Below are 14,984 nucleotides of genomic sequence, written 5' to 3' on the forward strand. Positions count from 1 at the left end.
AAAAAGAGCAGACTAAGTAACACTGGTAGTGTTTGAGACACGCTTTATCTGCCAAGGGTCACTGGCAGGATAAGCTGCACAATGGCTTCTTTCTTCAAAGCTGTTAGAGGCTGTTATGTCAAAGCAATGTACTGTATTTAGAAGCTTTTAAGCTGTAGATCCGCTCATGTGAAGTAACTCGTGCATAAAAAAATTCCTTATCAAAATTGTCACTGCACATCTGCTTCACTTCGATATTAAATGACTTGGCCTGATTAATTAAAACAAAATGCAGGTACTACAATACTTACAGCGGGAAAGTGGACCAGAAAAACATTTTAAAGAACACAACTGTTTTAAATGGGACACTGTTCAGTAATTTATATTCAAAATTTGATTTCATTTTAAATAAGTATTTCAAAATAGAATTTTTTTTGCATCTATCTAAAAAAAAGCATTTAAACTATTTTTGTTTTAGATAGGTAAGACATTTCCTCTGCACTATGGTGAATCCATTCAGAACAACATTATTCTGGCTCAGGAGAGTCCAGTGGTGAAATAGTCTAAGGTGAAATCAAAACGGAAACTGATCTGTCTAATCTCCTTGTCCAGGATGAGTGAAATGCAAGAATAAACAAACAGAACTAGTGGAAAAGTAAATGACAGAACTTCACATCTTTGTAGTTGTAATAACCTAAAGTTTTAATAATAAACAAAATGAAATTTTTTTAAAACTATATGAGCCACGTTCTTCCCTAACTTGAGGTCCGCTGAAGCCATGGGAACAGCGGACCCTCTGCAGGCACACCTATGCGAGGTTCACTGAAGCTGCGGTACCAGCGGACCCTCCACAGGCAAGCCACCGAAGGCACCCTGCCTGCCGCCCTAGCAGCGACCAGCAGAGTGCTCACTGCGGCTTGCTGCCCCAGGCACGCGTTTGGAGCGCTGGTGCCTGGAGCCACCCCTGGGTTAATTTGGATGTTGGTTCTACATCACCTGGAGATCCCACACAGTGGGGAAAGCCACAAGGGGTTGTTAAGTCAACTTTCTATTGGCTTTTCACTGTTAGAGCAAGGTAGAACAGGTGGAACAGGGGTCCAAAATTTGGCTCATTATATACTTAGTTACTTATTACTTCATAGTGACACTTGCTGTGAAATCAACAGCAGACTGCCCTATTCTAGAGAGATGTCTATCTAACAGATGCTTCGAAATAACAAGGTGCCTTGCCAGCTCTTTTGGGTAATTTTGGCTTACTCATAACAAAGCAAAAACTCTTAACACCAAGGTGCTTAAAAGAACCTGAGTATAAATCCTTTGATTTTCAACAGCCATTAACACATTACACTATTTATACTGAGTGGAGCAGGGTGCATTCTCACAGACTGCACTTTAAATAACATGTCTGCAGTGAGTTTTTGTTTTAAAGCCAACTTGTGAAGTTGCATCACATATGGCCAGGCTTGTTTTCTCCTTCTCTTTTTAATGATCAAAAGTTCTCTTTCACAGTGTTTAATGTTCAGATTTTGAATTTCACTTGTAATGCAAGTTAATACCAACCAGCCCCAGGCAGGAATGAGAAACAAATCAATGGGAATACAGGATCCTCAGCTGGTGGAATTCTGCATGGCTCTATTTGTGCTTATGGTGCTTAATCATTTTGTTGTTGTTGCTGCAGTAGCACATAGGGGCCCAAACTAGAGATAAGGGTCCCTCTGGACAATGCACTGTATAAAAAGTAACATAAAGATAGTTCCTAGTCCAGCACTCTTACAGTTCAAGGATTTAGTCAGTACAGCTGAGGATCAAGTCCTACATATGGAAGTACAGTAGAACCTCAAAGTAACAAACACTGGAGTTACAAACTGACCGGTCAACCACATACCTCATCTGGGCCAGAAGTACGTAATCAGGCAGCAGCAGAGACAAAAAATACAAAAACTCCACAAATACAGTACTGCATTAAAAAAAGGAAAGGGAAAGTTTAAACTAAAAGCTTTGACAAGGTATGGAAATATGGTTAAAAGCAGCATTTTTCTTCTGCACAGTAAAATTTCAAATTTATATTAAGTCAATGTTCAGTTTGTAACTCTGAGGTTCTACTGTATTTATTTTTTCAGAATGCTTTGTTACTGCTCTGCATATCTACAAATGTAGCAGGCCTTCTCCCTGCCTGGGACCCAGGCCATTTCTGAGTACTATTGCAGGGTGAGCTCTCAGGAAAAAGATCTCCCATACCCTATACAGAAAGGAGTAGGACAGTTGCTTCCGTGACACCTCCATCCTTCACAAAATGATTCCACGCACCTCAAATATGTTGGCCAATGTAACTGCCTAGGCATTCCAAGGAACACATGCTGTACCATGTGTATGGCACAAGATACATCCTTGCTTAGAGCAACAGGAAACTGTCTCTGAGACACAGTCTGTTACCTGAGTTGCTTCTGGGGCAATATATCCATGTATTCACTACCATAAACAATTGGGACTTGTGGCAAAACCACAGGGAAAGACTAACAATTCCTTCCTTGCTCTTTGGGGGATGCAATTATTCAGTGTTCACCCTTCTCTTCTATATGGTACATGTTTCACTGCTCTTTTATTCACTGATTATTTAAATGACGTAAGAAATAATACTGAAAGACTAGGATGTGGCCATAAAATTAGACTATCACAATATATAAGCACAGAGAGCTGACTGTGCACTTGCAGCTATTAGCATTTCCAGACTTTTTTATTGTTCCACTTTGCAACATTAACATTTTTAATGTAGTTTTGTGTAAATATTTTTGGGGTTTGGCCTTTTTCTATTGTGTTGAAAGGAGTATACGAAATTATGTTTAATATTGTTTGTGTCTTTCTCTTCTGCGTTTAGCAAAGAATTTTCAGGGATGCTGCATTTATTCAGTCCAGCCAAGTATGAATGTCCAATAACATTGTCACTTGACGTAATTAAGTCTCTTATCCTGGACAGGAGCATTTTCCTGGCTGTGCTGAGAGCAGCCATTGAAAAGTGACCGCGGTCTGGGATTGCAGTGAGTTTCAAACTGTTGCAGCTGATGCCATTAGGGAAGTGCTACTCTGAAGAAACACAAATCCAATTATGTTGAGTGTCCATTAGTTAAATGCTGCTTCTATACAGAGATAGCAGTTGGCATACAAAGCAATTTTTTTTGTGGTTCCATCAAATGATGACCATTTTAATTTTATTTTTGTTACTAAGTGGCAGGGTAGTAATTCAAAAAATGCATTCATGCTATTAAGTCAGAAACATTTTCAGTAAAATTCTGAGCGAACAATCTTGACATTGACTTCAATATTAAATATTAGTCAGACTTAAATATTAGTCAGGACAATAGAGATCCGAGCCTTGTTGTCAATTAGGAGAGGGAGAGATGAGAGACATCTAATTTGTGTTTGAAGAGCCCCTTGAAATCACTTAAGGCAACTGAGGAATTACAGAGGCTGTGCTCAAGGAGTGGAAACATTTGAAAGAAAGAAACAAACATACAGAAGTTCTCACATCTGAATATTCTTTATTTATTTTGTAATGAATAGAGACATTCTATTTCAATCATTATAAAAGTTTCCTTTCATTCAGACTTTCTTCTTTTGACTATAATACTTTTTTCCAGAATAATTTTATACAGCAACAGACAACAGCAAGTACCAATTTAATAATTATTGCATAAACTAGCATTGAACACGTGTCTAATACACAGATGCATATGGATGGGAGTCAGATCAGGTTCATCCTGGATGGGGATTGAAAAACTACGATCATCAGCATTCTCTCCTCTTACCTTGACCCTTCCAAAGTCTAACCAGAGGTACACTGCACAATAGGTGCTAGAGTCACTGTCTGTAATATTATTCAACTTTAATATCATGGGGATTCTCAAGCCTAATATAAATCTGACCTATTTTATTTTACATTAACCCCCCTCTATTCAGGTGAAATTATCTGAAGGGACAGCCTGTGAGCATGGCCCTTGTACTACCTTGGGAGAGTTGCTGCCTTATGTATATGCTGCCCTAGGAGGTGCAGATGGATCAGAGAGCTGTGCTGTGTCACTTGGGTGCTATATAGATAGCTCTGTCCTTTGAGGGTGCCCGGAGATCCATGAATTCAGTAGTTTCCTCCAGCTGTGCTGGGGCAAGATATAGATTACTTCCAGTTTCCTTTCCTTTGGTGAATAATTCTTACATCTGGGGCAATCAGGACCGATATATTTATATCAATAATCATATAGACTCTTCTGTATCTGACAATGTATATCCTGTGAAATCAAATTCACTGAAAATTTCACTCTCAGTTAAAGATACAGGAGGAAGTTGTGCCTTCATTTACACTCACATAATCTCACTAAAATCAAACAGCAAGCCTGCCACTATCTTTTGACAAATAAAAGTATGTTGCATCATGTTTCATACGTTTACATACATTGAAGCACAAAATTTCCTATTTTAAAGTTACACTGTACTTAAGAAGAGAGAGGGAGACAGAGAGAGAGTTAGTTTGTGAGGAGCCTAGAATATTTTCTGGGTGCCATATACTCTATTTAAATAATCTAAATAAAGAAATGGTAAATATAAAATCCTTCACACGTTTCTACTGTTCCTACTCTTTGTTATGCTGGCAAGTTATTGGAAAATGGAAGGGAGAGGAGTGGCTAATAGGAGCTGTCATAACCTAGTCCCAGATTTGGACCTTAGCGTCCAAAATATGGGGATTAGCATGAAAACCTCCAAGCTTAGTTACCAGCTTGGACCTGGTAAAGCTGCCACCACCCAAAAAATTAGAGTGTTTTGGGCCACTCTGGTCCCCCCAAAAACCTTCCCTGGGGACCCCAAGACCCAAATCCCTGAGTCTCACAACAAAGGGGAATAAACCTTTTCCCTTCCCCCCTCCAGGTGTTCCTGGAGAGATACACAGAAACAAGCTCCGTGAATCTAAACAGAGGGATTCCACCCTCTCTATTTCCAGTCCTGGAAACAGAAGTACTTCCCTCTTCACCCAGAGGGTATGCAAAGTCAGGCTAGTAAATCTAACACACACAGATTTCCCCCTGACTTCTTCCTCCCACCAATTCCCTGGTGAGCACAGACTCAATTCCCTGGAGTTCCCCACTAAAGAAAAACTCCAACAGGTCTTAAAAAGAAAGCTTTATATAAAAAGAAAGAAAAAGTACATAAAAATGGTCTCTCTGTATTAAGGTGACAAATACAGGGTCAATTGCTTAAAAGAAATATGAATAAACAGCCTTATTCAAAAAGAATACAATTCAAAACACTCCAGCAACTACACACATGTAAATACAAAAAAACATATAAATCCCTATCTGATCTTTTGTACTTACAACTGGGAAACAGGAGATTAGAAAGGCAGGAAACAGAGATCTTCTCATAGCCGAGAGAGAGACAGATTCAAGACAAAGAACAAAGGACTCGCACACAAACTTCCTTCCACCCAGATTTGAAAAAGTCTTGTTTCCTGATTGGTCCTCTGATCAGGTGTTTCAGGTTACTTCTTTCCAGGTGAAAGAGACATTAACCCTTAGCTATCTGTTTATGACAGGAGCACTGTCATTTAATTATCAGTTAATTAGCCAGAAAAAATGTCAAAAGGAAATATAGGAAGTCATGCTATTCAAAGACAGTATATAGTGATGGTGTTCTTATAGGAGCTAGTAATGGTATCTTAAATTTGTACACTGGGAAGTCAAGGATCTGAAAAAATACATTCTTTATTTTGTTTGTTTGTTTTTCTTCTGACCTCAGGGAATAACCTGAAAAATTCCAGGTACTAGACTGTGTGTCTTGAGCGGGGGGAGGGGGAGCTTCATTCCTCCTTGCTTCCTTGTGTGTGGATCATTAGGATTTCATCTCCAGGGATATAGGGTTAAGAACTGCTGAATTTCTGCTTACATTTCCACCTGCTGGTTGTGGACAGAGAGTCAGGGAATGAAGAGAGCCTTCCTTCTATTGCCTTAACATACCAGTTAGCAATTCACTGGCATGATAGGTCAGAACTTGAGCTGGATGAAATTTTTTTGTTCCAACATTTTTTTAAGCAAACAGTTTTCTTCTAAATGAAAATTATTTCCTGGGTACTGACAATGTACTCAGAGCTTGGTATAAATGTGAAAAACAGTCACTGCCCCAAGGAGAGGACAAGCTAATACAGAAGCAGTAAAGCAGGTACATAACACACCTGGCAAGAGTGCAAGCAATGACATTGTTTACTACTGTCCTACCATAAATAATACTGATGATTTAATGGAAACATCTCAAAAGAATAGCATTGTTAACAGTCAGGCATTACAGTGGAAATCCTATGGAAGCACTTTTAGAAACTGCATTAACAAAATTGGGAGTGAACCATGGAAGTTCTTAGATGGTGTGATCATTAGATGGGGAGACAAGAGCTCCACAGAAGTGTTGGAGTGACTGAACAAATGAGATGACACATGTCATGGTATAATTCCCCACTCTGAACCTTAGCGTCCAAAAGGTGGAGTACCAGCATGAATTCCTCTAAGCTCAGTTACCAGCTTAGTACTTGTAGTGCTGCCACCAACCAGGAATTCCAGTGCCTGGTACACTCTGGTCCTGCCAAAACCTTACCCGGGGACCTCCAAGACCCAGACCCTCTGGATCTTAGCACAAGGAAAGTAAACCCTTTCCCTCACCGTTGCCTCTCCCAGGCTTCCCCTCCCTGGGTTACCCTGGAAGATCACTGTGATTCAAACTCCTTGAATCTTAAAACAGAGAGGAAAATTCACCTTCCCCCCTTCCTTCTCTCTCCCCCTCCCAGACTCTCCCTGAGAGAGAAAGTAATCCTAACACAGAGAGAAAAATAACCTCTCTCTCCTCCTTTCTCCTCACCAATTCCCTGGTGGATCCAGACCCAGTCCCCTGGGGTCTCACCAGAATAAAAAACAATCAGGTTCTTAAGACAAGAAAAAGCTTATAATAAAAGAAAGAAAAAACATTAAAAATTATCTTTGTAAATTTAAGATGGAATATGTTACAGGGTCTTTCAGCTATAGACACTGGGAATACCCTCCCAGCCTAAATATACAAGTACAAATTAAAATCCTTTCAGCAAAATACAAATTTGAACTCCTTCCAGCCAAATACACATTTGCAAATAAAGAAAACAAACATAAGCCTAACTCGCTTTATCTACCTAGTACTCACTAGTCTGGACATATAAGAGAATGTATCAGAGAGACTGGGGAGAAACCTGGTTGCACGTCTGGTCACTCTCAGAACCCAGAGAGAACAACAACCAAACACTAACAGCACACACACAAACTTCCCTCCCTTGAGATTTGAAAGTTTTCTGTCCCCTCATTGGTCCTCTGGTCAGGTGCCAGCCAGGCTCACTGATCTTGTTAACCCTTTACAGGCAAAAGAGATATGAAGTACTTCTGTTCTATTAACTCTTACTTATCTGTTTATGACAACACATCACTAGTGAGAATGACTATCTTAAATCCTGTGCTAAAGCAGGTGTGAACTAGATATTTCCAGAAGCTTAAACGGGCTCTTTCTAAGCTGAGTGGTCATGCAGTTAATGGATGTGCTGTTGTTTTCTCCTACAAACCTGAAAACTGTGTGCTTTCCAAACATTACTTGGCATCAAAAGGTATATAGCATGAAAGATAGAGCAATTGCTTCAGTCAAACCCACTCAATTCAAATAAATCACACAGAAAAGTGGCATCAGTTTAAGCAACAGCTGAAAAAAAATCACTTTCATTACAGACTTCAGAGAAAGTACCTAAAGTATAAGTGTCACAAATCTGTTCTTGGCAGATCGTCGCCTTTAAGAGCTGTATTCAGACCACAAGCATGTGGGTCCAATTGCCCCCACCTCAGTGATGCTAAGGTATCGCAGGCTATAGGGGGTCCGGTGCTCAACCCTCTATCTGAGTCCATCTGGCTGTTTCTTACCCTCTCAGCATGTGTCCACCCTACACAATAAGCCCAGCTCTGTGGGCCTTGGGTTTGTGGGTTTGGTGTATACAAACCCATGCTTGAGTGTCCACACTGCACTGTGAATCTAGGGTTAGAGTTCCTGCATGTGGGTCTCATTGCCAAGCTAACACACCCATACCGTGCTACACAGACCTTCTTACTGGGATCTGTGATTCAATCTATGTCCACACTACAAAATGACAGAGCTTGGAGAAGAGTCCCAGAAGGACTTGGGTTCTGACCTGCCCCCCACTCCCACAAGCTCCTAGGACCCAGGTCCTGAGTGCTTCCTGACCCAAGTCAGAATGATTTTGTGTGTGAATGCAAGGGGGGCATTAAACCTGAGTAAAAGCCCAGGCTGGATGCAGTGTAGACATACCCTTAGGGTTCCAGCCAAAACAAACAAAACAGTCCACAGACAGGAAACAAGGTTAAATAATACAATCATAATAGAAATGAAAAGAGACCTGTACGTGGCATCAGTGAAGATATTGGCCTTTCTCACTTACGAAGGCCATGCAAGAATTTCAGTCTACCACAGAGATCATTGCGTCTCCAGTAGAAGTCCTAGTCTCTTTCCCTTTCTTGGTCCAGATGATCTGTGTCCTTATTTGTTGAATGCAGGGGCTCTGTTGGCTGTCAGACCTGTCTCTGTGAGCTAGGTAGCTCAACAGGCTTCTCCCTTCCGAGGGTTAGCCTTCCATCTGAGTGAAATTCCCTCTTTTTAACCCCTTTTTCCAATCCTGGCATGATTTGCAGGTGTGGAGGTGCAGGACCACTGTAGTCCAAAACTGTTCCTTAACCCCTTCCATTCTGATATGGCTTTATATGCTGCATCCCTGTAAGCAACACTATTTAGATAGATAGATAGATAATGCTTTTACAGTGAGGGTGAAGAAGATAGTGGATTTACAACAGACTGTGGATAAATCTGAAAGGTGCCCCAACTCCAGAAATGTTATATCTGAATGACATTTTTGGTCAGAGTCAAGGAGAATGTGAATCAGCTGATGCATATATGACTTACATGAGGTGACATGATTCCTTGATATATGATAGCTTCTATGTAGAATGAACAGGGGAGGCACAGTCTGCTTTGAGAAACTGATTTAACCTGAACCTAATCCATGGATATTTGTAGAAAAGTGAATGCAGAATCAAAATCTGAGTGTCTGAAGGAGCAGCATGTGATATCATTTCAGAAAGAGGAGATTAAAAAAAAAATAATGGAGCCCTTAAATACCAAAGAAACAATAAAAAGTTTTCTGACTGACAAAAATTCCTGATCCAGAACTCACTAAAGTCATTGGAGCCATTCCAACAGGTTTTGGCTCAGCTCCTTATATGTATTCCAGAACACCAGCCAAGACATCACCCAGTATTTGGTCAGATGTGTCCTTAGTTGATACCTTGTTCCAGTTGTCATGTACAGAACAGGCTCCCAACATCTTCGGAAACCTGAACTTTCATAGAAATATTAACCTAAATGTAACCAAGACTATCTGGAGCACATTTAATGCATGTTTTAAAATACTACATGTTTCACCGTAAAGTTTTTGGCCCTGGTAGCATAGACCTTCAATTCCTTATTATTTCTTATTCTGTTTGTAAAGTGCCATGTAAATTTATGACACTGTCTAAATTAATACTTATAATAATGTGCATCAGTGGTCATCAACTGATTCCATACAAGAAGCCATTTCGGAATTTCCTTTGATCTATCTAGGATCCGTCCTCATTTAGTAATGTGGGAAAGTCAGTGTGGTCAGAATCCTCTGACAATGACTTCAAGGTTGATGTATGTGATGCAGTAGATTAAGCGGACAAAAAAAGACCACAGCTGAGACATACACTATCTTTTAATTAACAATAAAAACATCTCAAAGCGAATGAAATATAGAAAATAAAAGAGAAACAATTCATTCGCTCAACAAATAGGTAATTACATGTGAAAATAATATTACATTGTACAGAGGCACAGGTGAGTCCATGACTCCTCCTTCAGGCTGTAAAGAGTAAAAAGCATAATGTGTGACATTGCGAAGTCATATTCCATACGCTTTACGTCCCCCATGTACTGAAGACCTGTTATGTGCACTGGAGTGTGTTTGCATCTTATACCTAATTTAGAGTTCCTAAATTCTCTTTTCTTGAGGTGTGCTGGAAGTAGAGGTGGCTAACCACCACTTTGTAAAATATACAGGAAGCATTTTTTTTCAGGGATATCAGATTTAACTTTCTTACACTGACACACAGAATGAAAAGGGCAAAATGGAGTTTCTGGCTGCTGATATTCACTGCCCTTCTACATGGTTTCCAGATCCAGAACCCTAATACCAACCATTAGACTATTGCTACTACATGAAGGAGGGTGAACCTGGCTCCCAATAGGCTATTCTAGCTCTACTGATACCATAATCCTCCATCATTTCCACCATCACTCCAACATTTATCACTTCCTGTGTAAGGGACTGATATTACACTGAAGTCATTATTTAGTGGGCTCAGTGTCAAGAATTAAAACAGAAAAAAAAACCCATCTTCCTGTTAAGATGATTTATAGACTGACAAATTCTCTTGTTGCATACATATCTGGAATGAATAGGAGCATGTGAAGAAGACAGCACTAGCTGTTTAGTTCAATGATTGCCAGATAGATGATTAAAAAAACTATCTTTCATATCCTTGCATGTTTCTTATCTGTTCAAAGAAGCTTAATCATTACCATTTCCATGACATAATAAAGCAAATCTGAAACCTTCCACAAAACCATTTGTCTAGATAACTATTGTCTGCCGGCAAAGTCCAAATTTGGTGTGCATTTGTCTACCTTATCTCAGTATGCCCCAAACCCTATGCCCTGCCATCTGGACAAGGGTATTCTGCCCTGTGGAATGGGGAATAGATACTGTGTCCAGACCTGGTGTGTATGAATATTTGTGCAGGGAATACAGTGAGTTAGGGGAACAGCAGATGGAAGTTTTCTGTTTTAAAAGAAGAGGGAAACCTGAGCTGTGTCCTAGCCAGGGCTATGATAGAGGAAAAGAGCTCCTGTTTCCCTTCATTGTACCTAAACTCTCATAACAGAGCTCTGTCATCACAGACTGTACACACGTCATCCCATCCAGCATGTGAGTATCAGAAATAAGTATGGCTCTAACAGTGCAGCTAGTCCTTGGTGGGGTTGGGCTTCCCTGACAGTATCTGGAAGCTGAAGTTATGGCTGCATTGTCTGAACCATCCCTGAACATATCAAAAAATGTAGTAAACTCTCATCAAAGGTTTACTTACATAGTACCATGTGAATTACTCATATAGCCCAGTAGTTATCCTGGGCCTCAACAGCTGACCCTATTCCAGGATGTATGCATCCAAAATCATTTTTCCCTGCAGTCTCTCACCATTACCTTACGGCTATGTCCCTTGCTCTTGTTTATAGTATGTGAGCAATCACATGTATGATAGGAGAATCTAGCTTCATCTTTCCCCCCGCCCCCATTCAAAGGTCCCAAAAGAATGAATGATGGTTTGAATGGTTGCATATGTCACTACAAATATATAGATAGTATTTTAATGTGTGTATGTTTTGTAGCATTTCTTTATTTTTATTAGTGACATGAGAACAATTTCCATATTTGTATTTGACAGATGATTTCCATCTATTGTATGTATAAAAGGAAACGTCCTACAGTAGAGCTCTAAATCATTATGTACTGGATTGCTGCTATATGTGTACAATCTTGACCCTAGCAGATATAGCATAGGTGGATATGTATGATTCATCCATTTGCCTATAGGCTTCATAGTTTTTCCACCTCACTGGTGGAATAAGTTTTTATATTTGACCACAATTTCTTTTTTGTTGGGTAGCATTTGGAAAGGGATTTGTTAAGGCAACCCTCCTCTCTTTTGGCTGAATCACATTTCCAAAAGTTCACCCAAACTATATTTGGAGAACAGGTGGTAAGAATCTGGAATTTCTGCTCTGCATCTGAGATCCACCTAATAAATTCACAGATTTTAAGACCAGAATAGACCATTAAATCGTTTAGTCTGACCTCCTGTGTGACACAGAACTTTTACTCAATTACTCCTGTTTTGAGCCCAGTAACTTGTGTTTGACTAAACCATATCTTCCAGAAAGGCTTCCAGTCTTGATCTGAAGACATCAAGAGATGGAGAATCCACTACTGCCTTTGGTAGTTTGTTGCAATGTTTAATCTCCCTCACTGGTTTTTTAAGTGTTTTATTTCTAATTTGAATTCATCTGGCTTTAAGTTCCAGCTAGAGGGATCTTATGTGAGTAGCTCTCCTTTAATGTTCACAAATAAAATCTGCACTGCTTTCTTGTCAAGATGGTAGCATAAAGCAAAATGATGTACAGGACACATTTCAACACCACTTGTTGCACTCACAATTTTTAAGTACATTCCATTCTTATTTGCAGTGACCATTGTTTTATCTTGGAATATTTTACCTTTAATTTGTGGCTTTTTTTCTAATTTATTTTTAAATAGAAAAGTAGAAGAAAAATAAAGTGCCTGTTTTCTATGGAAAATTGAGACTTGTTAAAAATTCAAAACACAACAGACTGAATTTTCTGTTCAACTCCATTCATTTAAAGCTTTTTGAACACAAACCTGTGAGTACATTAAAATATTTAAATAATTTGATATCAATATGGAAACTAAACCAAGTGACATTTACAGAGAAAAGGCCCTTATCTTGAATTCAGTCAAGTCAATGAGACATTTGCTGCTGAATACAATGGGAGGAGGATTGAGCCAAATATGTAGTCATCATAAATTGTAAAAGAAAATATATTATTATAGCAGATCCTATCATATGTTTCATTGTGAAATATGTGTTCTGCCCATATTAACAAAGTATATAGCTCCACTTCAGTCTGAACAGAAAATATACTCCCCAATAAAGGCAATAAAGATATATACCGGTTAGCATGGTTATTTATCCCATCAATCACTCATCTTTAGAAGCCACATTTCAATTCTAACTCTGCTTAGAAGGGAAATGAATTTTCCATTTTTATTTTAGTCTCTAGCAGATAACTGTTCACATTACAGTGAACTGTTTGCTGCACAGTTAGCAATACATGATCAGATGCGCAGCACCAGAATAGTTATATGACATTTTAAAGACAAGATCTAGACTCATTATCAGAATTGAGGATGTGGAGAGATGGCCTTATAACTATCTGTACTATTTCATATTTTTCTCCTGAGTGCAAGACAAATTTATAATATGCTGAATACACGAGTGTTTACCATTCTTAAGTAAGTCTGTGATAAATAATTACAGTTTTGTTGTCATGGTAAGTAAGTACTTTCAGTTCATTTCTGACTATTTAAAGGCCATTCAGTGCACGTTTGTGTGAGTCAGGGCTACTTGCTGGCTAATTCCATAGCTTGGAGTGAGTCTTTGACAATTTATTTCTTCAGTTTTTCAAATTTGGTGTTTTTAATGTCTTTTTGCTTACATAGAAAATTGGATTTAAAGAAAAAAGGGCATTCTGGATTGTCTCAATCCAGACCAAGTGTTACGTAAAACATACATGGTGTCAAGTATCAGAGGGGTAGCCGTGTTAGTCTGGATCTGTAAAAGCAGCAAAGAGTCCTGTGGCACCTTATAGACTAACAGACGTTTTGGAGCATGAGCTTTCGTGGGTGAATACCCACTTCGTCGGATGCATGTAGTGGAAATTTCCAGGGGCAGGTATATATATGCAGGCAAGCTAGAGATAATGAGGTAGTTCAATCAGGGAGGATGAGGCCCTGTTCTAGCAGTTGAAGTGTGAAAACCAAGGGAGGTTTTCACAGCCAAGGTTTCCTCCCTTGGTTTTCACACCTCAACTGCTAGAACAGGGCCTCATCCTCCCTGATTGAACTACCTCATTATCTCTAGCTTGCCTGCATATATATACCTGCCCCTGGAAATTTCCACTACATGCATCCGACAAAGTGGGTATTCACACAGGAAAGCTCATGCTCCAAAATGTCTGTTAGTCTATAAGGTGCCACAGGATTCTTTGCTGCTGATAAAACATACATAATTTTATTTTCATTAAAGTATTTAATAAACCATAATCAGGATGATTCAAGTATTAAGTTAATTCAGATAATGACTAAAAGGTGATAATTCCTGCAAGATTACAGAAATAAATAAAAATACCTGTATTTCTTATGAAAAACTGATAATTTGGTGGATTTAATATTTTTTATTTATATTACTTTTAAATTGCACATTAATTTTGTTTTTGCAGCAATTACTTTTTAACCAAAATAGCTTCATTGTCAGAGGATTTACTAGAGATATACATATATTTTTTCAAATAATATTTTGAATTTGTTCTTCTTGACATCTTATGTTTGTGTGCAGTTTGCATCTTTTTTTAATTTTTCAAATGTAACAGATTTTGACTTTTTGTGTTACATTTTTATATTTTTTTATTTTTTGGGGCTAGTGGTTATATTTTGTTTTTTAATTTTTGAGAATCTGCTGTTTTTGAATTCTCTTTTTTCCTTTTATTCTTCTCACTATGACCCTAGGAGCCAACACAAAGAAAAGCGCAGATGATATAACCAATAATGATCGCGGTGAAGATGAAGGTATTTTTTTCCAAGCTCAACCCTGATGCATGAACATAAACGTCTTCTTTTTATTATAATTATTTTAACATGATTTCCCCCCCTTATTTAACAAAAGTGCACTTCAATGTGCTTATTTTTTTTCTTCTTGTTTTGAAACCATTTTCATTTTTGATTTTTAAAACCCCAATTAGCATATAGAATATGACTGTAGCTCCCTTGTGAGATAAGTATAAAGATTATCCCTAAATATGTGTGAAGTGAGTAACATGCATAAATATTATTTACAACCAAATGTTTCCCTCCACCCCTCACCCTTGCATAGGAAAAAAAAATGGAATTTAAAAACATGCATGTGTTCTTTCTCCTTTCTACCTCTAATACACTGTGTAAGTTCACCTTGCTTTGTGAAACA

At 38.7% G+C, this 14,984-nt stretch overlaps 1 protein-coding gene across 3 annotated transcripts in view; it reads left to right on the forward strand.

Moving 5' to 3' along the window:
* Positions 1-14,984, forward strand: part of NLGN4X (neuroligin 4 X-linked) — a 284,777-nt gene that overhangs the window by 154,529 nt on the left and 115,264 nt on the right. For 2 of the 3 annotated variants that reach the window (XM_050963584.1, XM_050963574.1), the window contains one exon: positions 14,531-14,590. The exons of the other annotated variant lie outside the window; for it this stretch is intronic. In XM_050963584.1, the coding sequence (XP_050819541.1) occupies positions 14,531-14,590 (60 nt within the window). The remainder of the gene's footprint in view (positions 1-14,530; positions 14,591-14,984) is intronic. 3 annotated transcript variants of the gene reach the window in all.

This window comes from Gopherus flavomarginatus, chromosome 1 (genome assembly GCF_025201925.1).
Source record: "Gopherus flavomarginatus isolate rGopFla2 chromosome 1, rGopFla2.mat.asm, whole genome shotgun sequence".
Lineage (NCBI taxonomy): Eukaryota > Metazoa > Chordata > Testudines > Testudinidae > Gopherus > Gopherus flavomarginatus.